A 23,161-nucleotide genomic window follows, 5' to 3' on the forward strand; every position below is an offset into this window, starting at 1 on the left:
CAAAAAGCTTTGTTTACAGATCCACCATCCACCTTATATGAGATCTTCTTCGTTGCTTGATCCTCTTTTTTTTTTCCTCTCGCCGTTTGGATTGGTTGATGCCGGCTAAGGCGAATCGGCATACTTCAATTGCTTCACCCAAGTATGTCATGCAGCCCTTCACGCTGAACTGCATCCTTCCAACGACGTTTCTAAACAAGTCCTGCTTCCTGAGGTACCAATATACCAGTAGCAGCTATCCATGAACGGTGCTCGCCAAGAAGCGCACCAGCGGCCGTACACCACCGTAAGTGGCAGGTAGGAGATCACATTCAGTTCCATGGGCGCTTATGGGAGTTGCCGAATCAAATGGAGTATGCGAAGAGAGGCCGCGCCTGATCGTGAGGCGGTTCAAGACTGGCATCTCCTGGTTGAGCACATACTTCTCCACGACTTCGACACTCACAACGATCACTTGCCGACGCTATACCTGAAGCGTGATGGCTTCAATTACATTTATGTGCTGGAATATCCAGGTTGCTTTGTTTGACTAGTCATCTGTAAACAGTCATAAGGATCAGTGGTTCACAGATAGATTTAGGGGTCCCGGGTCGATGGAAAATGTACCGTGCAAAAAATATGACACCCTGAGAGTCCTATATATTGAATCGTACTAAAAGCAAATATTTGCAATGATGTGGCACGACTAGCACAGATAGCCTCGTTGTTAGTATCACTGGTCTATATCAGATAGTCGACAGATGGCCGTTCGTTAGAATGCTCTGACTGAGTCGAGAGTTATGTGCCTGACCGGGCCTTTTTTTGCTGCTAAAAGATAATTCAACTCAGTAAAATCAATGTAGGCTAGACCGTATTGCACGATTAATGCAGTAGCTTTATCTCTGATCAAAGGTGGACGCTTCATGGACCTGTTCAAGGATATTAGGCCACTCTGATCAATAGGATCGCCAGCAGGGAAAGCAAGCAAGATATGAACGGCTAAGGATTATCGAGAAGTCGTGCATGTGTCTGGCAATTGAAGCTGGAGAAGAAGGTACTTCTTGGTTTGTTTAGCCGGTTGGTTTTGTTCGCGAAAAAGAAGCCTGCTTCCCTGGTATTCACTGCCTGCGGAGGACAGAATATCTAGCAATTTATCACTGCATTCCGTCTTGGTGCTGCTGGTGCTTGAGGCGACGAGAAAGAAGCTAGAGATGACTTTGGATTTTTATATGCGAACTCCTGAACCACATTATTGCGATGCTGCTAAGTATAGGTCTTGTAATAACCATAGTATGACTTAGAGCGCAGAGGAAGTGAGGTGATGCTTCGTTTCTGGCTTAGCAAGGCACCCGGGCTTTGACATCGGGTATCTCCATCAGCATAGCCAGTGAGATCCATTGCCAGTTACAAATGTTCCGATTTGCGCCAGCACCAAGAAGGAGCTTCACCATTCTCTCGTGTCCATGAAGCAATGCCCAGAAGAGAGGAGTTCCTCCATCTGGTATAACATTCAGATCTGGATTGGTCCTCTTGTCGTTCAAAAGCAATTCCACCCCATCCTCAAAATTACTGTGGACTGCGAACTCCAATGGGGTGTAGTTATCGAATATTGCGTTGGGATGCACATCGTCTCTGCCAATCAACAGTTGCATCATCTCTAGGTGTTGGTTCAGCACAGCTCTGTGTAGAGGTGTTTCTACATGTGAATTGAGTGGATGACCAGGACTTGCTCCACGGGCTAGCAGTGCTACTACCATGTCCACATTCTTTTCACGTACTGCTTCAAAATTGGGGTGGTTCCTTCATCGTCAGGGGTATCTGTGTCGATGTTCGGGTGTTCCAGGAGGGCGTCAACGCAATCGGTTTCCCCGCTGCGCAAGCAAGGAAGAGCGGCGTTCTACCGATGCTGTCGGTAGTGTTCAGGTCTATGCCTTTTTTGAGAATGGTACGGACAATATCCGGATGGCCATATGCAGCAGCGAAGAGCAATGGCGTTCACAAATGTACGTCCTTGGCAACAAGAGCATTGTGTATGTTGAGATCTGCCGTGCCCGGGGCTGAAGTAGAAGCAATGTGTTCTAGTAGCAACTCGAAGACCTTTTTTGAACCACTGAGTATCACCTCACCGAGAAATAAAACGTCCAGGCCAAGAGTTTGGTAGGTGGCTCTGAATTGTGCACCGGCATCGAGCGCTCGACGTACTGTGGAGAGCTGACCTTTTTCTCCTGCCCACCTCAATGCAGAGCCATCTGAGTGCGTGGCGTTGTATTCGTAGAGAAATGGAGTAAGGAGATTATGGAGTTGGTGATTGATGCATGAGAAGCTATTGATATCTACTTCTGAATCCAAACTGGATGCAATCGCAAGCAGGATTTCAATCGGGAGTTCCCGCAGAGGCATCTTGTACGTCTTGTGACCGATGGATGGTAGACAGACGACTGAAGGATGACAAAGTCAAGTCAATCAGAGCGAAGCATTGAATTGTGAGAATCACACGAGGACCAAGAGACTGGCGAACAGAAAGGAACTAGAAGGACTGAAAGGATTGATCGAGGAATGGAAAGTCGATTGAACTCGTTTTTAATAGACTTTTATATATGAGCCGTTATGTCAATAACGCGCAGAGACAGATAGGAGATACTCACCTTGAATCAATCGAACCCGTCCTTTCGGGCAGTGTACAATTGAAGAGTGACGACGGTTGAATTAAAGAAAAGGAGAATGGAGAGAGAGAGGCAGAGAAAGAGGAGAATGCGCAAAAAAAGAGAAAAACGAGAGTGGCACAAGACAAAGAAAACAGCACATGAGAACTATCGCCATTGAATCATTCACTACCACCACCTTCAAGAGCAGTCTGGTATTCACCGGTTGTGGATGATAGATCTCCGACAGCTCTTCACTGTATTTCATGCTACAACCAATAATATGACAGGAACTTATATCTCTTCTATTACCCTAGAGACGGACTTCTAAAGCATGCATCGCTATGAGATTGGAAATATATCTCGTAATGCTATCTGGCACCTGCAGACCCTTCAAGATAATCAATTATGGATCAACAAGGGGTGATCAAATAACTCCATCTTAGTCGACGTTCCGAATTGGAGAGTAGAGCTAAAAGTTGAGATACCGGGACGTATTGGTAAAAGGGGGTGAGAAGAGAGACGTCGTGGACGGAAGAAAACCAGCATAAAATGGTAAGAGCGTCAAGGTAGGGCTTCAACATATGCACAGTAGTGACGGAGAGAGCAAATCCTACGGCACCCACCAAGTGTCTACGAATCAATCGAGGATTATGGTCCCAGACATGGTCTACCTTTGGACGACAGCCACATAGGGCAAATGTCCCTTACGCAGTTCCGAGTAGAATGGACGAGGTCCAGACACTCGGAAAGAGGACTACAAACAACCGGAGTTGAAATGGTTGTTTGGAAAAGAGGAAAAGCCTTGTTGGAAAACTTCTCCTCGCCTCCGACGGCCGCCTCCATGACCAAAATGGTGCATGGAGAAAAGAAAAGCAAGCATCATCAGAAACATCTTTTCAACAATGGTTATGCGGAAACATTCACCCTTCGTGAAGCCTTCATTGTGAAAAGTAGATGCGTTTTTCTGTAAAACTTGGTAGTTTGATATCGCTAAAACACATCTAACCTTATGTCGTGGTAAGGAGTATTTGGAGTGCGACATGCCCGGAACGAGAAAACGCCTGCCGCCCTTTTTTCTTTCGGAAGAAAAGTTTTTGTTCAATTCATCGTAAAATAAACACGACCCCCACACGCTTTTCCCCAGAAGACCCAAGAAGGAGCTATCATATTTACCGGACGATACCATCGAAGCGGTTCTTGAACCACTTGATGGTCTCACCCTGGGTGATGCGGTGGTTGACACCGATCTGGGACTTGCAGCGGCGGCGCTTGGCGACGTGCTCACCGGGACGGGTCCTGTTGAGAATCAATCAGCCACTTCTTCCCACTTCGGAAGTATTTCGCGGTTGTCGGGAAAGGTGCACTCACATGCAGCAGTAGAAGTCCATACCGTAGATACCAATGCCGGGGTCGTACTTGATACCCAAGTCGATGTGCTCGCTGATACCGAAGCCGAAGTTACCGGTCTCGGAGAAGTTCCTCTTTCTCAACTCGTACTCCTTGACCTTGAGGCCACGCTCGAGAATCTCCTCAGCCTTGGCGCCACGGACGGTAACGTGAACGGAGATCTTTTCGTTACGACGGATACCGAAGGTACGGACGGTGTAGCGGGCCTTGCCTAATCACGGAAATTCATGTCAACCTGCGTCTCACCAAATAAAATTTTTTCTCGATTCCGGGGAAAAGGGCGCCTTACTGTAGACCGGAGTCTGACCAGACAGCTGCTCAAGCACCTTGGCAGCACGAGTAAGTCTGTCACCAGACTCACCAACACTGATGTTCAGCACCAGCTTCTGGATGCGCAGCTCGCGCATGGGGTTCGCGCTCTTGTCCTTTCCGTCCGACTGCATTGCGAATTAGAATTTATTCATGGTCGAAATTCTCGTATATTTTTGGTATGGTTAGAACTTACCATGGTGACTCCTTGGGCGTTGAATTGGTCGACTCGAAGTTTGGAAAACACACGGAAAAAAGAGAGAGTTGTAAAAAGTAAGTGTTCTGTGTGGGCTGGCCGTGGGAAGCGAGAAGCCCTTAGCGTCTTGGCATTATTTGGCGCTAACCGCAGAGCCGCTTCCGATCCCGACTTTGGGTGGCCGCAGCAGAGAACGACAGCTTAGCTAAAGGTGATAGCAGAGCTTCAGCAGACCGACAGACAGACAAGAAGATATCTTCTTCTGTCTTTCATTTACTTTTTCTTTGGTATCTCTGGCTAAAGTCGCACTCGTGCGCACTTTCCTGCCATCATGGCGGCCAACAGGCAGGGCAAGATGGTAAGTTATCTTCATTGCTGGCATCGATACGCGCAGGGAACCAGAGTTGGGCTAACATCTCTTTTCATCTTTAGCAAAACCTCGTAAGTCTCTCAAACACTTTTGATTCTTGTTTCTCGCGATCGGTGTCTGACTACTGTGACAGATCAACTACCAGATGAGAGTGACGCTCAACGATGGCCGACAAATGACCGGACAAATGCTCGCGTTCGATAAGGTAATTGATAACAGCTAACCAAGCATGGCTACTATCGTGTCTAACTTAAAACTGTACTATTACAGCACATGAATCTCGTCCTCGCCGATACAGAAGAGTTCCGTCGCGTCAAGCGGAAATCCAAGCCCGCGGCTGGCCCGAACAACGCTCCGCTCGTCGAGGCTGAAGAGAAGCGCACTCTTGGACTTACGATCGTGCGCGGTACCCACGTTGTTTCCTGCTCCGTCGACGGTCCTCCCCCAGCCGATCCCTCTTCGCGACTCGGAACAAGTGTGCCTGGTGCTGCGGCGGCGGCCGCTACTCTGGCGGCTGGCCCGGGTATCAGCAAGCCCGCTGGACGGGGCCTTCCGATAGGTCTTGGAGGTCCTGCTGCTGGTGTTGGCGCTGGGGCTCCCCCGCCTGGTGGTTTTGGTTTCCCTCCGGCTGGTTTCCCTGGTGGCCCGCCGCCTGGATTCGCTGGACGTGGAGGTCCTCCGGGAGGTCCCCGTAAGCTTCACCGTCCCAACAAATGTTGTCAAATTGAAACAGCATGCTGACTTGTATGATTTAGCTGGCTTTGCCCCGCCTCCGGGATTCGCTCCACAGGGTGCTCCTCGTAAGTGCTTTCCAAAAAAGATCTCTCATCTTAGGACCATGCTAACTTCCGACTGTACAGCGGGTGCTTTCCAACCGCCTCCGGGCTTCCAGCCTCCAGGACAAGGACGAGGATTCCCTCCACCGGGGTTCGGACGGTGATTTGATCGTAGGAAGGAAGAATAACATGGCTACATTCGAACTCCCGACCGCGAACTGAGCACGGCAGGCTGTTCAATTGGAGACAAGACGAGGAGGAAAAAAAAGGAAAACAACAAAAACAAAAAAGATCTATCCTATTCGACCATGAACAGGTCGAGCATACCGATATTCTACCAGGCAAAGGCGTTACGGCGCGAGCGGTTGACAGACATGACCCCGAGAGGACGAAACCCAAGGTCGACCAGACCTTTTCCGGGATCAACCAGAAGTAATGTTAGATACATACATGGATATTTTGCGCAATCATAATAGTTTTATTCTTTTGCAAATCCGCGTATGCTGTATGGTGTACTATGTAAAGCGACTCCGCATTCGGCGCACGTGACCCTCCGCCGGTTGACTCCGAAACGAGTTTGGCAGCGGAAACGCCCACCTTGTCCGTCAACGGTCAGTTTCAGCGCAAGCTCTCCTCCCTCCCACTCTCTCCCACGTTTTCTCGTTTCTTTTGATACTCATCAAAATGGCTGCGGCTATCAAGGCAATCAATGCGAAGATCCGCTCCAACAAGGTTCTGGACTATGTCTGCTCGACCCGTACGTATTACCCGGCTGAGTTCCCCCAATTATGTATTCCGGCCGAGACACGAGACCACGACGATGCAGATATGATACCATCTGTATATGCAAAGACAGCCAATGAATCGCCAGGATAAATACTAGCCATATAAACGGGGATATTCATATGTGTATCGCAGATTGGTAGCTAACGAGCTTTGTCCCGGTGTTCAGACTTCTGGGGCCCGGTCTCCAACTTCGGTATCCCCGTCGCTGCTGTGATGGACACCCAGAAGGACCCTGAAATGTACGCTTTTCTTTCCCTCAATAACACCCCAGGGCGCCTCATTGCGCCTGCCCTGTCCTATTTTGTTTCGAACACCATTAACACCAACCAGCATCTCCGGAACAATGACCGGCGCTCTCACCATCTACTCGGCAACCTTCATGCGCTACGCCCTCGCCGTCTCGCCCGCAAACTACCTCCTCTTCGGCTGCCACCTTGTCAACTTCTCCGCTCAGGCTACGCAGGGTTACCGGTACTTGAGCTACTGGAAGTGCGTTTCCCTTCCCCTCCCTTGTTTCTGGATATATAAGCGTCCGCGAAAGAAATAGACGAAGAAAGAAGCTAATCGATGATATAGCTGGGGAGGCCGGGAGGCTCAGCTTGCTGCGAAGGGTGCACAGACGGGTAAGGAGGCTACTGAGGCTGGGGCATAAAAGTAATGATGGGGGTTTGTGTTTTTTTTTTTTTTTGTTTGTTGTTATATAGTTGTATAGCTTGTATGCATGCATTGTTTTTGGTATGTTCGTTGAACTGTAAGTTGAGGATGTCCGTTTATGTCTTTTTGATGAGTGGGTGTTGTGACGAGACGAATAGAGACATACGAATGATTTGTGGAAGACAAAGACACTTTTTAATGTAATGCATTCTGTATTGACTATTGAGACATTCTAAACAAGCCATTCTACCAAGTAAATGCTCGAAAACACAAACCAAAGAATCATAAATATACAAAACAATCGTTAACTTCCATTCCAAAACTGAAAAAGATAAGCAAAGACAGTGGCTAAACAGACAAAACGCCGTAGCCTGCAAAGTAAAGCAAGGTAGTTGCTTGTCGTGTAACGATCGTAAAGGGGTCGTGACTCATGAATCGCAGTATCCGGGGACCTTCTCGACTTCTCCGCTAACCCAGTTGGAGAGGGTCAGTGCGGTCGTGTAGATACAGCCAAGGATGCCAAAGCACGCGAGACCAATGTCCAGGAATTTTTGTCGTCGGGATCGGGCGCAGCCTCTGAGGTGTAGGAGTGGCTGGAACAGAACGTTAGTTATAGTGAGGGCTGCGAGAAGAATTGAAAGGAGCTTACCGGGTACACATAGACTAAGGGCACACAAGCGAAGCTGCCAACAATCGACACGAACTTGTCGAGGTCTGCGGCACCACCCCACGCGATGACAGCACAGAACAAGACGAGGAAGAAACGGAAACAGTTCTTTTGCCATTTGATGCGCGGGTTGTACTTACCACTGCGCGTGAACATGCCATTCTCCATGATACGGATGGCCGGGAAGAGTTGCAGTGGGGTGGACAGGAGAATCGCCATCGAGTAGAGGAGCTGGACTGCGTTGACGAACTTGTTGTCCTGCGGCATGTTGAGGAGGACAACGGTTCTGGTGTCAGATCCGAAGGCTGCGTAGCTGAGGGCTCCTGCGGAGAGGAAGATGCTGGTGATGATTATCATGATGAGGGCGAGGACACCGGGGAATTGCTCCGGACGCTTCATGGATTCTTGGATTGGAAGGATCAAGCCAATGCCTTCAAATGTGAAGATGGCAGTTCCGATAAAGAGCGTCCACGAGGACGAGTTGAAGTTATTGATGTCTGCAACGCCGCCTTGCGATACGATATGACTGGCATCGTAGTAATAAAGATAGACCAAGCCCAGCATGATGAACAAATCTGCAATGAGGGCAGTGAACCCGAGTTTGCTGATATCACGGAATAATGAAAGGGGGAGGAAAAAGAGCACTTGCAGCAATATCAGCCACTTGACGTCGATGAATGATTTGCACTTGCTGACAGCAAGGATAAATGCCTGCAAGTTTTCGGCCGTGAAGACCGTGTACGCAGCCACGAAGCCGAGTTGACTGATCACAATTGAACTTAGGATAATGTTCCGAAAGTGCTTTCCGTAGAGAATACCTCCCATGTCACCAAATGAACCGTCAACCCTCAATCGAGTATTGACCAAGAGGACAAAACAGTAGTAACTAAGAAGCGATACACCAAGCAGCACCAAGCTGCTGAAGAGCATGCCTCCATTAAAAAATGCCTTGGGCAAAAAGAGAACACCAGTACCCATGAAAGCCTTGAGCAGAAGCATAGCCGCTCCCCACCTGTCGTTGGTTCCAGTCACACCTCGGGGTTTGCGTACCCTCTTGCCGGCCGCATCTCGTCGCTGAAGTAGGGCGGTTTCTTCTCCGATCCCTTCACCTTCGCCTTCGTCCCATGTATCAGAGCCAAAATACTCGTTTGGTCCTAAGACCTCGTCGTCTTCTTCGAGCTCTTCACCTGCGAAGTGGCCATAAAGAGTCAAGAACTCGAGGAAGTTGCTTGTCGGTAGGTGAGGCTGAGCCGGCACTGGCCGTGCACTTGAACCACTGATACTCTCTTCATAAGGATAGCCCACCGTTCTTCGTATATGATCTCTCCGAAATCCCCCTGGCACCCGGATCGTGTTGATGTCCATCGTTTCAGTGTCCGGGAGCGGCCGCGTGTGACTAAAACTCTTGCTTCGTTGCGGTTTCCCCGCAATATCTCCTTCTTCTGCCTGTTGCGCCCACTTGTATATCTGTCTCGTCACATCACCTCCCTGGAGTTTCAAGCTGGAGAACTCATCGTCGCCATTACTGGTCGAGTCTTGCCAGGAACTTGTGGGCCGGCTAGGCGAACCCTGATGGGGCTGTACCAAGTGTCTCTTGACGACTTCCGGGTCCTCGAGCGGAGCTCCAGCGTGGCTTGGGCTATCCGTGTTGGATCTGTTGTCAAAAGAACCGTAAATAGACTTGACCGGCCGCAAGGCGGGAGATGCGGTTCGCCCTGTCTGAGATTCGAGTCTTGGGGATGAACGACCTGGGACATCCTGAAGGCCCGATGCGATCATCGACTGCCCAGGACCGGGCAAGGAGGACTGGTTCTCGACTCTCTGGAGGTCTTGGTCAGGTCCGGGCACCGTTGGATGCGATGGTAACTGTCTAGCTGGAGACAATCCCGGTGAAGAAGGTATTGGGGACGCCAACCGTGCAATTGAAGACTGTCGGGGCCTTCCGCTCACAGAACGAGAATCAGAGCGCACCCCGGAGATCGACACGGGCGTTATTGATCGAGGACGGCGGGACGAGCCCTCTCCGTTATCTTGGGGTTGTGCCATTATTCTTTGCTAACAAACACCTAGACAAGCCTTCTCTTTTCAAACTCAGCTGTAACAGCCAGTTTATTGCTAATGATTGTGATATAAACCCGTAATAGTACTATTCGGTTGCGCAGAGATGTTGACTCCTGGGATAGCGACGCGCTTAAGTAGCGGAGAAGTGACGAAAGAGCCGATTAGATACGAGCAACACCAGATAAGGACCTCAGAGACGAACGAAACGGCTTCCGACGGTGTATTAAGTCTCTCGTTCAGGAATCTCGCGCGAGAAAACGAGAAAGTCGGAGAAATGAAGCGATTCGGACTCTTTCACCGTTCAGGTCCAAAGTGTCAAATCCCGTGACTGGCGGTGGATTGGCCGATTTGCACTGTTTGTCCGGTGAGGTCATCGTCAATGCCGGCTGCGAATTTTCCTTTTTTGGTCTATTAAGGGAATTTTCAGCAGCGGCTCACATGTATCTTTACTATTTGCTACTTGTTTTGAATCCCTTGTGTTTTTAGCGATCGTTGTGTCTGTTTTGTTGCGAATCTGAAACCTCCGCTCCCCGAGGGACTCCAATGTTTACTATTCTTATGTGAAACCCGAAATTCGTCTCCAGGTACCAGAGAGACTATCATCAATCGCATCAGTCTCATGGCAGACAGCCAGTCCATGTCTCGGAGAACCCCCAATTTCTCGACGCGAACCCCCGAAGAGGATGTCTCCAGGCTTGCTCCCAGCGATTCGGCGCATGCATCGCCCGAGGAGAGCAGCGGGTTCCTCCAGTCATTGAGTCTCAGGCTATCATTTCGACCATATGAACCATTGAATTCGTCGTCTCGACCGATCAATCGTCAGCATCATTCGTTACCCTCGAACTTTTTCAGCGGTCTCTTTCGTTGGTGGGATAAGCGGGACAATGGGGAGGATGAGGGACAGGAAAGGGCACGATCTCATGTGTCGCTTTCTGCTGGTCCGCTAAGGGAGTCTAGCCGCGACAGGAGTAAGGTCCAGAGTCGACCCAAAGCGGAAGGATCTGACAAGTTGGGAACGTTCTCGGGAGTATTTGTTCCCACGACGCTAAACGTGCTGAGCATTCTGATGTTCCTGCGTTTTGGGTTTATCCTCGGGCAAGCTGGCTTGCTAGGGATTCTGGGTGAGTGGTATTTCTGTCTGTACGTCGCTGCAACTGCTAATAGTGCGATGGGAAATAGGACTACTACTCGTCTCATACACGATTAATCTTGTTACGACCATGTCTCTTTCTGCCATTGCAACAAATGGGACCGTCAAAGGGGGCGGCGCATACTATTTAATCTCTCGGTCTTTAGGACCAGAATTCGGCGGTTCCATTGGTATCGTATTTTACCTGGGATATGTTCTGAATACCGGAATGAACGCTGTCGGTCTGGTGGACTGCTTTGCGCAAAACTTCGGAACAAAATCTGGAACATGGGCCAACTTCCTTCAAGAAGGATTCTGGTGGGAGTATCTCTGGGGAACTGTTGTCTTGATCCTATGCACTGGGATCTGCTTGGCCGGAAGCTCCATATTCTCTCGAGCAAGCAATGGGTTACTTGTGGTCTTGCTGGTGGCAACCTTTAGTATTCCAGTATCAGTATTGGTCATGCAGCCATTCAGCATCCCGCGGCTCGGAATTGAATTTACGGGACTGAGTCTTCGAACATTGACGGAGAATCTCAAGCCAAGGTTCACGAAGAATGCGGCTGGCAGTCAAATTCACGGACGGGAGAATTTCCAGGATCTTTTTGGGATTCTGTTCCCTGCCACTGGGGGTATCTTTGCCGGTGCCAGCATGTCTGGGGACTTGAAAAACCCTAGCAGATCAATTCCATCGGGGACGCTCTCTGGTTTGGCACTGACTTTTATCACTTATACCCTGGTGGTTCTCGCCATGGCTGCGTCAATCACAAGAGCGTCTCTTTATAACAATGCCAATGTTATCCAAGTGGTTAACCTATCCGGCGTGATCATCCTTCTCGGAGAGTTTGCGACGTCCTTTTTCTCTTCTTTAATGGGAGTGATCGGTTCCGCAAAACTTCTCCAGGCCATTGCTCGGGACAGCCTACTTCCCGGTCTGAGCATCTTCGGCCAGGGCACCAAGAAGCATGACGAGCCCATCTACGCCATCATCGTGACTTATGTTGTCGCTCAGCTTACGATGCTTTTCGACATTAACCAGATCGCGTCCTTTGTCACCATGACCTATCTCATGACATTCTTAGTAACCAACCTGGCGTGTTTCCTACTCAAGATTGGCTCTGCGCCTAACTTCCGGCCGTCTTTCCATTACTTTAATTGGCAGACTGCCGCTGCCGGGACGCTAGTCAGCGGAGTTAGCATGTTCTTTGTGGACGGTCTCTACGCGGGAGGTTGCGTTGGTATCCTAGCCTTGCTATTCCTGCTGATCCACTACAATTCGCCTCCCAAGCCGTGGGGCGATGTCAGCCAGAGTCTGATCTACCATCAAGTGCGCAAATACTTGCTCCGTCTACGACAAGAGCATGTCAAATTCTGGCGACCACAGATTTTGTTGTTCGTTAGCAATATTGATGACCAAGAGAGAATGGTCTCGTTCTGCAACTCCCTGAAAAAAGGAGCGCTTTTCGTGCTTGGCCATGTTCTCGTGACGGAGGATTTCACTGCGGCTGTTCCTGAAGCGCGTCGCCAGCAAAGCGCGTGGACGAAGTTCGTGGAGTCCTCAAAAGTCAAAGCATTTGTCAACATGGCCGTGTCTCCATCTGCTGAATGGGGCATCCGAAACGTCGTCTTGAATGCAGGTCTAGGAGGCATGCGACCCAACATTGTTGTTATTGACCAGTTCCGCAGAGGACATTCGTTGGTGGAAACGCTGAATGCCAATCGGGAGGAGTCTGCGATGAGCTGCAAGAGCTACGTGACTGTTCTCGACGATCTTTTATTTAAGCTACGAATCAACGTTGCGGTGGCCAAGGGATTCGAGCATCTTCAGTTCCCTCGAGCTGATGGGCAGAATACCAAGCGGTATATTGACCTCTGGCCCATCCAAATGTCTGCAGCACTGGGGGCAGATAGTGAAAGCAAACAGAATGTGCTGACAACAAATTTCGACACTTATACCCTGATTCTTCAGTTGGGATGCATCCTCAACACGGTTCCGTCGTGGAAGAAATGTTACAAACTGCGGGTAGCAGTCTTCGTCGAGTATGAGACGGATGTCGAAGACGAGCGCATACGGGTTGAAGCGCTTCTCGAGAAACTAAGAATTGAAGCTAAAGTCCTGGTTTTCTGGCTGGCGTGTGGTGATTCGAAAATGTATCGGGCAATCGTTAACGGCGACAGATCGCCGGGAATGGAAGAGGCCCGGGAGAAGGCTCATGAAGTGCTGAGGGATGAAGAATGGTGGCAGGAGATTCAGAGGATACGGCGCAGCGCCAAGGGACAAAGAAGCTCAGGTCCCAATCGTCCAGGTCGTGTTTCTAGCTGGCATCCGTCAAGCCACGATGGCGGATCAAAGCTGCAAAGCCCCAAGATCGATAGATTGAAGCGGTTCATAAAATCGTCGGAAGGCCGTCGACGGTCGATTTCCAGTTTCCGAACAACTGGCAACGTCAACTTTGGAATGCAAACACACCATCTCCTTGATGCGCTCGTGGACTATGATATCACGGATATTCCCAGTGACAGCAGCGAGAGCAGCAGCAGCGACAGCGATGAAAGCGCATTTGAACCATATGTCGACGACCCGGGTCGCGGCAGCGATGATAGCAATGATGATGACAACCGCAGGGATGAGGCTGACCGTAACACAATGACCGGGGTCCAAGCGCCACGCTTCTCGAGTCCGAGTCAATCCGCACCATCTCCGGGTACGGTTCCTCAGGGAGGGGAAGCCGAAGCTTTTGATTCTGCAGGACCATCGATGGTATCTGTCATTCCTCCTTCCGAAGAGGGAAACATTTCACCCCAGAGCCAAGCACCACCTGTACGGCCAAAACCCAGTCGCTCTCCATCCAGCAACCGCTTCAGCTCGTCGCCCATTCCGGAAGCCCGAGTCAATGCGGATGAGACGGGGGGTCCATCCATTATGTTTGCGGCCAACTCACCGCCGCCTCGGTCCTTGCCGGCGGGTAAGGCTGACTCGATTTACACCCGTCATTTATGCGCCCCTGGTAGTGCTCCATCAGGAACAGCAGGGCCAGCATCTGGATATCCCGGCCAAGCGGCTGTGCCGCTGTCTTTCAATGACCTGCCCAGTCGGGCGCAGCATCTTATCTTGAACGAGCTGATGATCCAGCAAAGTGCGGAAACGGCAGTCATTTTCACGACGCTGCCGTCACCGAGCGATGGAACGTCGCACAGCGAAGAGGCGAGCGAATCGTATCTGAGTGATCTAGATGTGTTGTGGCAGGGACTGCCGCCGTGTCTGTTGGTTCATAGTAACAGCATGACGGTGACGATGAATCTTTAGGTGAAAGCTCCGAATGATTATGATTGCGACTGGTTTATTTTCCTTTTTGGCGTTTATGCAGATGCAGGTGTATATGTGGGTGAGATGGACATGTAGATACGACCCAACTAGATAGAAATTCTGTGAGAATTTGCTGTATATATAGAGAAGCGTCTTCTATTGTCTTGATCGCAAATTATATACCCCTATCTATAGAGGGTCAGCACTATTGTGACGGATGCGATTGGCCTGGTCTGTGTTTACTCTAGTACATTCAAGATGTTCCTAACAATTGTCCTTCTTCTTTCTATTGTCTTCCTTCTATTTGTCTATCTTGTCTATAATCCTCCAGTTCCGCTTCCTCCTCCATCTTATCCTTACTCTCCTCCTTATTCTCCTGCTCCTGCTGCGCCCTCCTTTACCGCCTTCCCCCTGACGATGCCCAGTCGCGGCGGCCGCAAGAAGAACGCCAGCTTCAAAGCAAAACATCGCCGGACCATGTCAAGTCAGAATACCATAAAGTCTGCTGTGGTCAGCAATTGCGTGCGCGAGTACGACAGCCCCGACAGCCTCGACAGTTCCGACGGCGATGTCTCCTCGACCACCCCCTGTACCTCCGCATCGAGTACTACCACCACTACTGCCACCACCTCAGCTTCTACACCCACCATTTCCTCCTCACATAATACTCTCCCCAACGGCGTCTCCATAAGCTCCAGCGCAAAAGAAGGGACAAACAGAACGAATATGGCTGCTCGCAAAGCGTCCTCGCCAATGGCCCCCGCCTTCATGGTTTCGGCTCCCGGAAAGGTCATCGTCCACGGCGAACACGCAGTCGTTCACGGCAAGGCAGCCATGGCAGCGGCTATCTCGCTGCGGTCTTACCTGCACGTCACAACGCTTTCGAAATCGCATCGCACAGTCACACTGAATTTCAGGGATATTGGGCTGGATCATACGTGGGACATCGACTCGCTACCCTGGGACCTCTTCCACCACCCGTCCAAGAAGAAGTTCTACTACGACCTGGTTACCGCACTGGACTCCGAACTCCTCGATGCGGTTAAGCCACACGCCGAAGCCGTCTCACTGGGTACGCCAGATGAGCAGCGCAAGATCCACGTCCGCTCCGCTACTTCGTTCCTCTACCTTTTCCTCTCCCTTGGGTCGCCGCAGAGCCCCGGCGCCGTATACACCATGCGATCGACTATCCCGATAGGCGCGGGCTTGGGAAGCAGCGCCAGCGTGTGCGTGTGTCTGAGTGCGGCGCTGCTTACCCAGATCCGCGCCCTGGCCGGCCCCCATCCCGACCAACCGTCCGACGAGGCAGAGGTGCAGATCGAGCGCATCAACCGGTGGTCGTTTGTGGGTGAGATGTGCATACACGGGAACCCCAGCGGGGTGGACAACACGGTTGCATCAGGCGGAAAGGCATTGCTCTACAGGAGGGGTGATCCGCCCGTGGTGACTCCAGTGCCCAACTTCCCTGAGGCGCGGTTGTTGCTTGTGAACACCAAGCAAAGCCGTTCAACCCTGACAGAAGTAGCCAAGGTGGGCAAGTTGAAGGCAGAGCACCCGTTGGTAACAGACACAATCCTCGACGCCATTGACAAGGTCACCGAGTCTGCACACCAACTCATCCGCGAGCAGAAGGACAAGGGTGAAACCCTGGAGGCCCTGGGTACGCTTTTCCGCATAAACCATGGCCTCCTTCTCTCGCTGGGCGTGTCGCATCCCCGACTTGAGCGGATCCGCGAGCTCGTCGGCGATCTTGGCTGGACGAAGCTCACTGGTGCAGGTGGTGGTGGATGCGCCATTACCCTTGTCCGCCCGGATGTGAAGGAAGAGTCACTACAGAAACTTGAGGCCCAGCTAAATGCAGAGGGCTTCGAGAAATATGAAACCACTTTGGGTGGCGATGGCATTGGTGTCTTATGGCCAGCAGTCCTCCGCAACGGCACCGACGAAGAAGGCGGCGAGGAGATCGACCAGCTGAAGTTTGAGAATGCTGTTGGGACGGAGGGCATTGAGCGCCTTGTTGGTGTTGGGGGTGGCGATGAGCGGCGTGAGGGATGGAAGTTCTGGAAGAGGGCGTCGCCAGCGCCGTTTCCTTGACATTGACCATACCCCCTAGTCGATATTTTCTACGCTGATGCTGCTCCTCGACTATGCATGACGACTTTCGTTTCCCGACTTTGATTGGACTTGACTTGGCTTTGACTTCTAGCATCCTTCTTTTAATACCTCTTACAATATCTAGTGATGGGAAAAAGGGACGCGTGTACGTGTTGATTGACTGACTTTGTGATATGGTATGTGTTTAATTCATGGTTCACTGAGCCTAATACGTGCTTGTTCTATTCTATGTATAATAATTCATTCTTATTCTCTTATTTCCTTTCGTTATTGCATACCCAAGGCTTCATCTTTCGGTTGTCTTGCTTCTACAGCAAAGCAAAGTTTATATATCTGTCATCAATCGCATTTCGGTTATACTACTTTGTACATCAACGGAGAGATAAAGATCTCGCATCATCATACTCATAAATCATAACTCATACAAGAAACTAACTACCCCATAGTAGTCTCCCACCCCCTCTCTATCATAACGTCCATCCAATAAACATCCCTCTCACCAATATCCATCCTCCGCCAAACCTCCTTCACCAACTGCAAGCACACATGTATCGGTTTCGGCGGCAGCACATGTAGATACGAGGTAAGTCGTCCAAGGAGGAACTTGCGTGTTCGGAGGACTTCGACTGCGTGCGATACATTCCCCTCGTTATTATGATCTCGAGTATTGGTGTTTATGTTTGGATTGGTGTTCGACTCGTCCATTGGAACACTGGGAAGTCGGAGCTCACTGCTTGACGCGACGAAGAGGAAGGGCTGCACGCAGCGAGTGCGGGATTCCATGGGGATGGTTTTCAGGCGCGAGAGGGTTGTTAGGGTGAATTCGGTAAGCCAGGTGTTGTAGTAGGAGTCTGCGGCTTTGATTTTGTGTGTTGTTCCTGGTGCTGGTGGTGTTGGGGTTTTCTTTGGGCTGTTGGCGTCGAGCCAGGGGAATTCGAAGCCGTCTAGGTTGCAGTCATCGCCTAGGATTTGGTCTGAGAGGAAGGGGTCGCGATCAGGATTAGTCGTGCTGGTGTTTGGTAATGGTAAGCGGCAGCGGAGAAGATCTGGGAACACGCGGTATAGCTGTATCAGGCCTGTACATCGGTATGCCTCGGCCATAGTTAGCAGATGCCAGACGGGTGTATCGTCGTCGCCGGGGCTTATGATTTCGGCTTCTGTGGGGTGCGCCAGTCCAAGGAGTCTTTCTTCGAGTTGCTGTGCTTGATCGATGGCTCTTTGGGCTAGTGAGATATCTTCTTGTGACGTGAAGCGTTGAGCGCGGATGCGTTTTCGCTCTCGTCGGACGAGCCTGCCTACTTCTTGGACTGCGGATTGGGTATCGCGGGCTATCCCGGTCCAGGGGTGAGGCATGCGTTGGGGGACAAGTGAATCGTCCATTCCAGAGGCATCATTAGACAACGAGAGCGAGTCATTGTCAGTGACAAAGGATAGGAGCATCTCCCAATATATCAGAGCTTCTTCGAAGAACTGGTAATTTTTGCTGTGCCTGGACAAAAATGCTTCCGCACCAGATGACTTGCCATTGAGGTGCTTTCGAAGTAAGTTGAAGAATGAAATCCCCAAATCCTTCGGATCGTGCCAACTAGCCGTCTGCCCCAACATGAGCAATGCCAGGAGGGACTTATCATCCATTTCCGTCTCCTTGGTCAGGATGTCAACGGCTTCGTTTCGCATTATCAACCCCATCGGCCCGAATTGAGGGAAATCGTGGACTAGTGTCGCTGCGGCCATGCTCTGCATCGTTCGACACATGGCCAGCGATGATCCCCAGAGACGAGATACTGTTGTGCGGAAGGGATTCATTTGGCTATCATAGCTCGAGAACAGCGCTGCTACTTCTTTGAAGTAGTATTCGATTAGAGTCCAGGATGAGTTACCGTTTAAGGGCTGGGGTATGCGCTGCGGCCTCATGGACGGAGGAGGATAGCTGCGCACGATGGCCGTTGGGGAGAAGTGGCCATAGTTACGGCTGTTGTCTTGGAACGCTGGCGCTGCTAGCGAAAATAGGTTTGACAAGTCGGTTGTTGCAAAATTTGCAGCGAACGGCGAGTCTGTTTGCTGGATTGATTCCTCGGATGTCGATGCTGCGACTGAAGAGGGAGGGGATAGATCGTCCAGCTCCGGCAAGGAGTCTCCGTTAAGATCCCACAGGTTTTCGCATAGAATGCTCGTCTCACCTACTTCTAGACTAGACGGGTTTGGTGGTTCCTGGGTCGCGGTAGTGGTACCGATCGTGGTGGGATTGTTCGCGTCCTCCAAAGCTATTGATGGAGACGTAGGCAACGATTTGATTAGCCCTTCTGGTGCTCTAGGTGATTGAGGAGCAGGAGATCGAGCTGTTCTGGGAGTAGCACTTTCGCTTTCGGCCGTCCTCGTAGCATTCTCAAATTGTATGCCATTGTGGTTGGTCACCCAGCGCAGTGACTGGACGTATCCGGGACATCTGACACCCAGTCTAGTGCAACGATTGCAATGAGGTTTCTCTTCGCCGCATTTGACCTGTTGATGATGGTGGTTAGTGCTTTGTAGTCCGTCTCTGACAAGCGCAAGACTCACGCGTTTACTCTTGCACCTGGCACAACCATTTCGGGATTTCTTCACTCGTCGCATTTTGGATCAGAGCTCTGGATATAACAGAGAGGAACCCAGAATAAGTTGGGAGATGCGATGACGCGACGAGAAACCAAGCGATAAGGCATTATGCAAGCTCTCGACGATGCGGGGATGCGACCGAGGGAAAATATTGCCTGTTTGGGATTCGACTGGCTGGACTTTGGTCCATACTAAAGCTATTAGTTATATATCATTGCAGGAGTTGAGAGAAATAGAAAGGCTTGTTTATAAACAGTGTCTGTATGCTCTGTACAAGTAACTATGTACTCTTATGTCGCAAATGTGCTGGCTTTCCCTTTTGGGTTAACCCGGCAATTGACTTCTGGCTTCAGCCTCATCTCAACCATCTTATCTTCACAATCAAATCAGATCAACGGCTGTATTTTTTTATTCTACCTCAGTCCATTATTCAAGCCGGTAGTCTGTACCGAGTCTGGCCCAGACATATAACTGTCAGCAGAATTGCCAATAATGACTCTGTACGCGTACGGGCTCATACGAAGATCGTCTTAATAGCCGGGCAAAGGGCCATACAGAGGCCATTGCTAGAGTTCAATATGGCCCGTCCGCCATTACACAATCTCTCGTGAGCCATTTCTCGATTTGTCAATCATCGGCAGTCCGCAAGGTCAGGTCGCATGTTCTTTTGCCCATTCCGGAGTACAGGACTGACAATCGCATTACCTATAGGTCAAGCTTTTCCTTTCCCCCCTTTGCCTCACAGCCCTAGGGCCCCCAAGCCAATCCGATCCAAGGCGTGTCCCGGACACAGTAATGTGGAACCCAATGCTAGCCGAAGCGGAAGAAAACTAATGACCATCGTGCTATCCCCTATTCTGCGAATCGTGGCGGCCTGTCAGTGCCACTCAATCTTTTCATTGTGGGCTGACCCTCAATGATCCTTGGTTATGATACGGATTAAGCCGCAAAGGTCGTGTGCCGGACTTCCATTTCTATTTCTATGGACCGCATTCCGAGACATTTCTAAAACCGGCACAAAACAGTGAAAATGACTTGCCTGGTTTGTCGGTCAACCCCAAAGCAAATTCCGCTTTGGGGCCATCGCTTGCGAATCTCGAGCACAGTATCTCCACCGGGATACGCGCTAAGGATGGATCGCAATCCCCTACTATTCATATGCGCATGTGAAATTCAAGAGTGCGGCTCCACGGGACCCATGCCATGTCTTTCCTTTCTAGCCTTGTGAAGTAACGCCTGATGTTTTGAATCCTTCAATTATAGTCTGCCAGATATCTTTAAGCTACGGTCTGGCCGTTCGTTTTCTCCTCGTCCTGAATCCGGGGAACTACATGTTATGGAGCATTATTAACGACTATCTACATTTGACTTCCCGAAGTCTATCATGTTCGTTTCACGCTCTCATTTTTGGCAGCCATTTCTGGTGTCTATTTTGGCCGTTTCAGTGCTTTCGTCAAAAGCGCTCCATGTGTTTCAACACGTTCACTCCGTTCCTCGATATAGCTTGGTGCTCTATCTCCCAACCTTTTTTGCCCAGGATGTCTTACTGTGCATTGCAGTTTGGTTCCTGCTCCACAAGACGTCGGGTGTAAAATCCGTCGCAGCAACTGCTTTTGCTGGGATAATAGTGTAAGATAGTCTTTTTTCGCCATTTCCTCGTCTCTTCCATTTTGTTGTTTCCCCTTCTCCTTTTCTTTTCCACTCCCTAATAAATGGCCTAGATGCATCGCCTTGGCCGCAGCGTCATCGCAAATCGGCTTCTACCTCGTCACAGGTAGCGAGATTCGTTGGAACACCGCTAAAAGCGTCGGAAATGACCCCGAAGGAAGAAAGTTGATGATGAGTGGCCTGAGACCAGTCCTTGCCGTCTCAGGGTGCCTTACCGTCATCTCATGGTTCCTGACGCCTCATATTTACGCCCTGATCACCCGCTGGGTGTCTGCACTGTTCGATGGAACAACAGAGCTAGAGGATTCTACCTCAGTTCTACCGGGGCCTGATACAAAGCAGCAAGTCCGCACAAGAAATCCAGCCCGGATCTGGACATTATGCTTCACAATAGCAATTACCGGGTTATGGATTGTTCGGCCGTCCGTGCCGTATAATCATATGTCCGGAACCCTGCCTGTCGTCCTCATGCAAGTTTTTATCCCCCATCACCATAGTTCTCACGGCGATATAGAGCAACAATTTCCGTTCCCGGACCTTCTGGAGTCAGAGTTCTGGGAAGCACCTCATGGCCATTTTCCAGGATGGGCACCAACTGCATCCCATGCTACCCCAGAAACATATATCCGGTCCCAGCCTTGGTGGTCGTTTGGTCGATTGCCTCGAGGTTTCGGACGGTGGGCAGATCCGACTAACTTTGCAAAGAGTGGCTCGGATGGGAACAAGGATGAAGCCACGCCTTATTATAACCCGGTAACCGATCCTCTGAAGATTTCAAACTTGGATTTGCCAGTCTTAGAACCGTTGAAACAGGCATTGCAAGACCATGACATTCCAATTAACCACGTCGTGTTTGTTCTGCTGGAAAGTGCTCGGAAGGATCTGTTTCCTTTCAAGGCTGGTTCTCCTCTCCACGATAAGATCCTCGCCTCCCATGACACTACGGACGAGGCTGTCGTCCAAAAGGTCAACGAGAAATTATCTAAACTCACGCCGGTTGCTGAACAACTTACGGGACAGTCATCCGGCTTCTTTGCAGGGGACTCGGCTGGTCAATCCAAACTGGGCGGAATCGATATCGAAGGCGTTTCCACAGGCAGTAGCCTTTCCTTCAAGAGCGCTGTTATGAATTACTGTGGTGTGCAGCCACTGCCTGTCAACTTCATGAAGGAAGCAGAGTCGGATATCTATCAGCCATGCATCATGCAGATCCTCGACCTGTTCAACCAAATGAAGAGTGATAGGACCGATGCCGTGCATGACCGTAAATGGAAGTCTGTCTTTCTGCAATCGATCACTGGTCGCTATGATAACCAGGATGTTCTCAATGAGAATATGGGATTTAATGAGTCTATCTATAAAGAAACTCTCATCGACAGCCACTCCAGGCATTACCACGTGCCGATGGAGAAGATCAATTACTTTGGGTGAGTTTCATTGACTTCCCCCATTCGTTGACATGTTGCTAATTCAGGCCAGGTACCCCGAGCCTGAAATATACCCGTACATTCAAGACGCGATTAATGATGCCGTGGAGAACAAAACCCGGTTATTCTTATCTCACTTTACCAGCACCACCCATCATCCTTGGGGAACTCCAAATGCCTTTGAGTATAACGACTACTTTTCGAAAGACAGCGTCCTGGGGAACCACCAGGATATGAACTCGTACCTCAACGCCATTCATTATGTGGACACCTGGCTAGGCGAAGTCATGAAGCTTCTCGATAATTCCGGAATTTCCAACGAAACCCTAGTAGTCCTCGTGGGAGACCAGTAAGTAACACAATACACATCCGAACATATCAAAATCTAACAAAGAAAAAGCGGCCAAGCCTTCCAAGAAGACGCCCCCATCTCCGGGACCTACCAAAACCCACACATCAGCAACTTCCAAATCCCCCTCGTCTTCCACCACCCCCTCCTCCCACGCATGCAAATCACCGCAAACACTACCTCCATCTCCATCCTCCCCACAATCCTCGACCTCCTCATCCAAACCAAATCCCTCAACACCCAAGACTCTGACATCGCTTCTGACCTCCTCCACCAATACGAAGGCCAGTCCCTCATCCGCCCCTACAAAGCCACCCACAACGGCCGCCAGGCATGGAACTTCAACGTGATTAATCCCGGAGGTGAGATTTTGAGCGTGGGCTCCGCTGCGGCGCCGTACAGACTTATTATCCCCATGACAGGCGATTTTGAGTATCGGTTTGTTCATCGGGAGAAGGATCCCGAGGAGGTAGAGGCGATCACGGAGTGGGAGGTTGAGATGCTGGCTGAGCATGTTAGGCATGTTTATGGGGATGGGGCTGCGACGTGGGTTGCTGAGGCTGAGAAGGTTGGGGGGTGGTGGATTGGGGAGAGGTGGAGGTTGTGGGATTATGATGGGGAATAAATGGCTGTGCTTTTGTGATAAACTATAGAGGTAATAGTAATGCATTGGTGTATGAACTTGAATGGGCTGGCAGAGGTGGCATTCGTCTCCTGGACC

At 50.4% G+C, this 23,161-nt stretch overlaps 8 protein-coding genes across 8 annotated transcripts; 5 read left to right on the forward strand and 3 right to left on the reverse strand.

The window, feature by feature from the left end:
- Positions 1–3,793: 3,793 nt before the first annotated feature.
- Positions 3,794–4,539, reverse strand: RPL11 (60S ribosomal protein uL5; the record flags this gene model as incomplete). The annotated part of the gene is made up of 4 exons (XM_043283132.1): positions 3,794–3,920; positions 3,993–4,242; positions 4,321–4,468; positions 4,537–4,539. 4 exons carry the CDS (start codon positions 4,537–4,539, stop codon positions 3,794–3,796), a joined length of 528 nt encoding a protein of 175 aa, XP_043140442.1.
- A 328-nt stretch (positions 4,540–4,867) lies between these two features.
- Positions 4,868–5,846, forward strand: ACHE_70764S (small nuclear ribonucleoprotein-associated protein; the record flags this gene model as incomplete). Its single annotated transcript, XM_043283133.1, has 6 exons — positions 4,868–4,894; positions 4,969–4,977; positions 5,040–5,111; positions 5,177–5,597; positions 5,662–5,706; positions 5,767–5,846. The coding sequence occupies 6 exons, from the start codon at positions 4,868–4,870 to the stop codon at positions 5,844–5,846; spliced, it is 654 nt and encodes a 217-aa protein (XP_043140443.1).
- A 520-nt stretch (positions 5,847–6,366) lies between these two features.
- Positions 6,367–7,120, forward strand: MPC1 (pyruvate transporter MPC1; the record flags this gene model as incomplete). The annotated part of the gene is made up of 4 exons (XM_043283134.1): positions 6,367–6,439; positions 6,635–6,707; positions 6,799–6,957; positions 7,045–7,120. 4 exons carry the CDS (start codon positions 6,367–6,369, stop codon positions 7,118–7,120), a joined length of 381 nt encoding a protein of 126 aa, XP_043140444.1.
- A 430-nt stretch (positions 7,121–7,550) lies between these two features.
- Positions 7,551–9,835, reverse strand: AVT3 (putative amino acid transporter; the record flags this gene model as incomplete). The annotated part of the gene is made up of 2 exons (XM_043283135.1): positions 7,551–7,715; positions 7,772–9,835. The coding sequence occupies 2 exons, from the start codon at positions 9,833–9,835 to the stop codon at positions 7,551–7,553; spliced, it is 2,229 nt and encodes a 742-aa protein (XP_043140445.1).
- A 634-nt stretch (positions 9,836–10,469) lies between these two features.
- On the forward strand, positions 10,470–14,286 carry ACHE_70767S (putative cation chloride cotransporter; the record flags this gene model as incomplete). Its single annotated transcript, XM_043283136.1, has 2 exons — positions 10,470–10,971; positions 11,030–14,286. 2 exons carry the CDS (start codon positions 10,470–10,472, stop codon positions 14,284–14,286), a joined length of 3,759 nt encoding a protein of 1,252 aa, XP_043140446.1.
- A 417-nt stretch (positions 14,287–14,703) lies between these two features.
- Positions 14,704–16,380, forward strand: erg12 (mevalonate kinase; the record flags this gene model as incomplete). The annotated part of the gene is made up of 1 exon (XM_043283137.1): positions 14,704–16,380. The coding sequence occupies one exon, from the start codon at positions 14,704–14,706 to the stop codon at positions 16,378–16,380; it is 1,677 nt and encodes a 558-aa protein (XP_043140447.1).
- Positions 16,381–16,836: 456 nt separating this feature from the next.
- ACHE_70769A (uncharacterized protein) lies at positions 16,837–19,014 on the reverse strand (the record flags this gene model as incomplete). The annotated part of the gene is made up of 2 exons (XM_043283138.1): positions 16,837–18,903; positions 18,961–19,014. The coding sequence occupies 2 exons, from the start codon at positions 19,012–19,014 to the stop codon at positions 16,837–16,839; spliced, it is 2,121 nt and encodes a 706-aa protein (XP_043140448.1).
- Positions 19,015–20,380: 1,366 nt separating this feature from the next.
- On the forward strand, positions 20,381–23,065 carry ACHE_70770S (uncharacterized protein; the record flags this gene model as incomplete). Its single annotated transcript, XM_043283139.1, has 4 exons — positions 20,381–20,625; positions 20,718–22,091; positions 22,144–22,440; positions 22,492–23,065. The coding sequence occupies 4 exons, from the start codon at positions 20,381–20,383 to the stop codon at positions 23,063–23,065; spliced, it is 2,490 nt and encodes an 829-aa protein (XP_043140449.1).
- Positions 23,066–23,161: the final 96 nt, after the last annotated feature.

This window comes from Aspergillus chevalieri, chromosome 7 (genome assembly GCF_016861735.1).
Source record: "Aspergillus chevalieri M1 DNA, chromosome 7, nearly complete sequence".
NCBI classification, from domain to species: domain Eukaryota; kingdom Fungi; phylum Ascomycota; class Eurotiomycetes; order Eurotiales; family Aspergillaceae; genus Aspergillus; species Aspergillus chevalieri.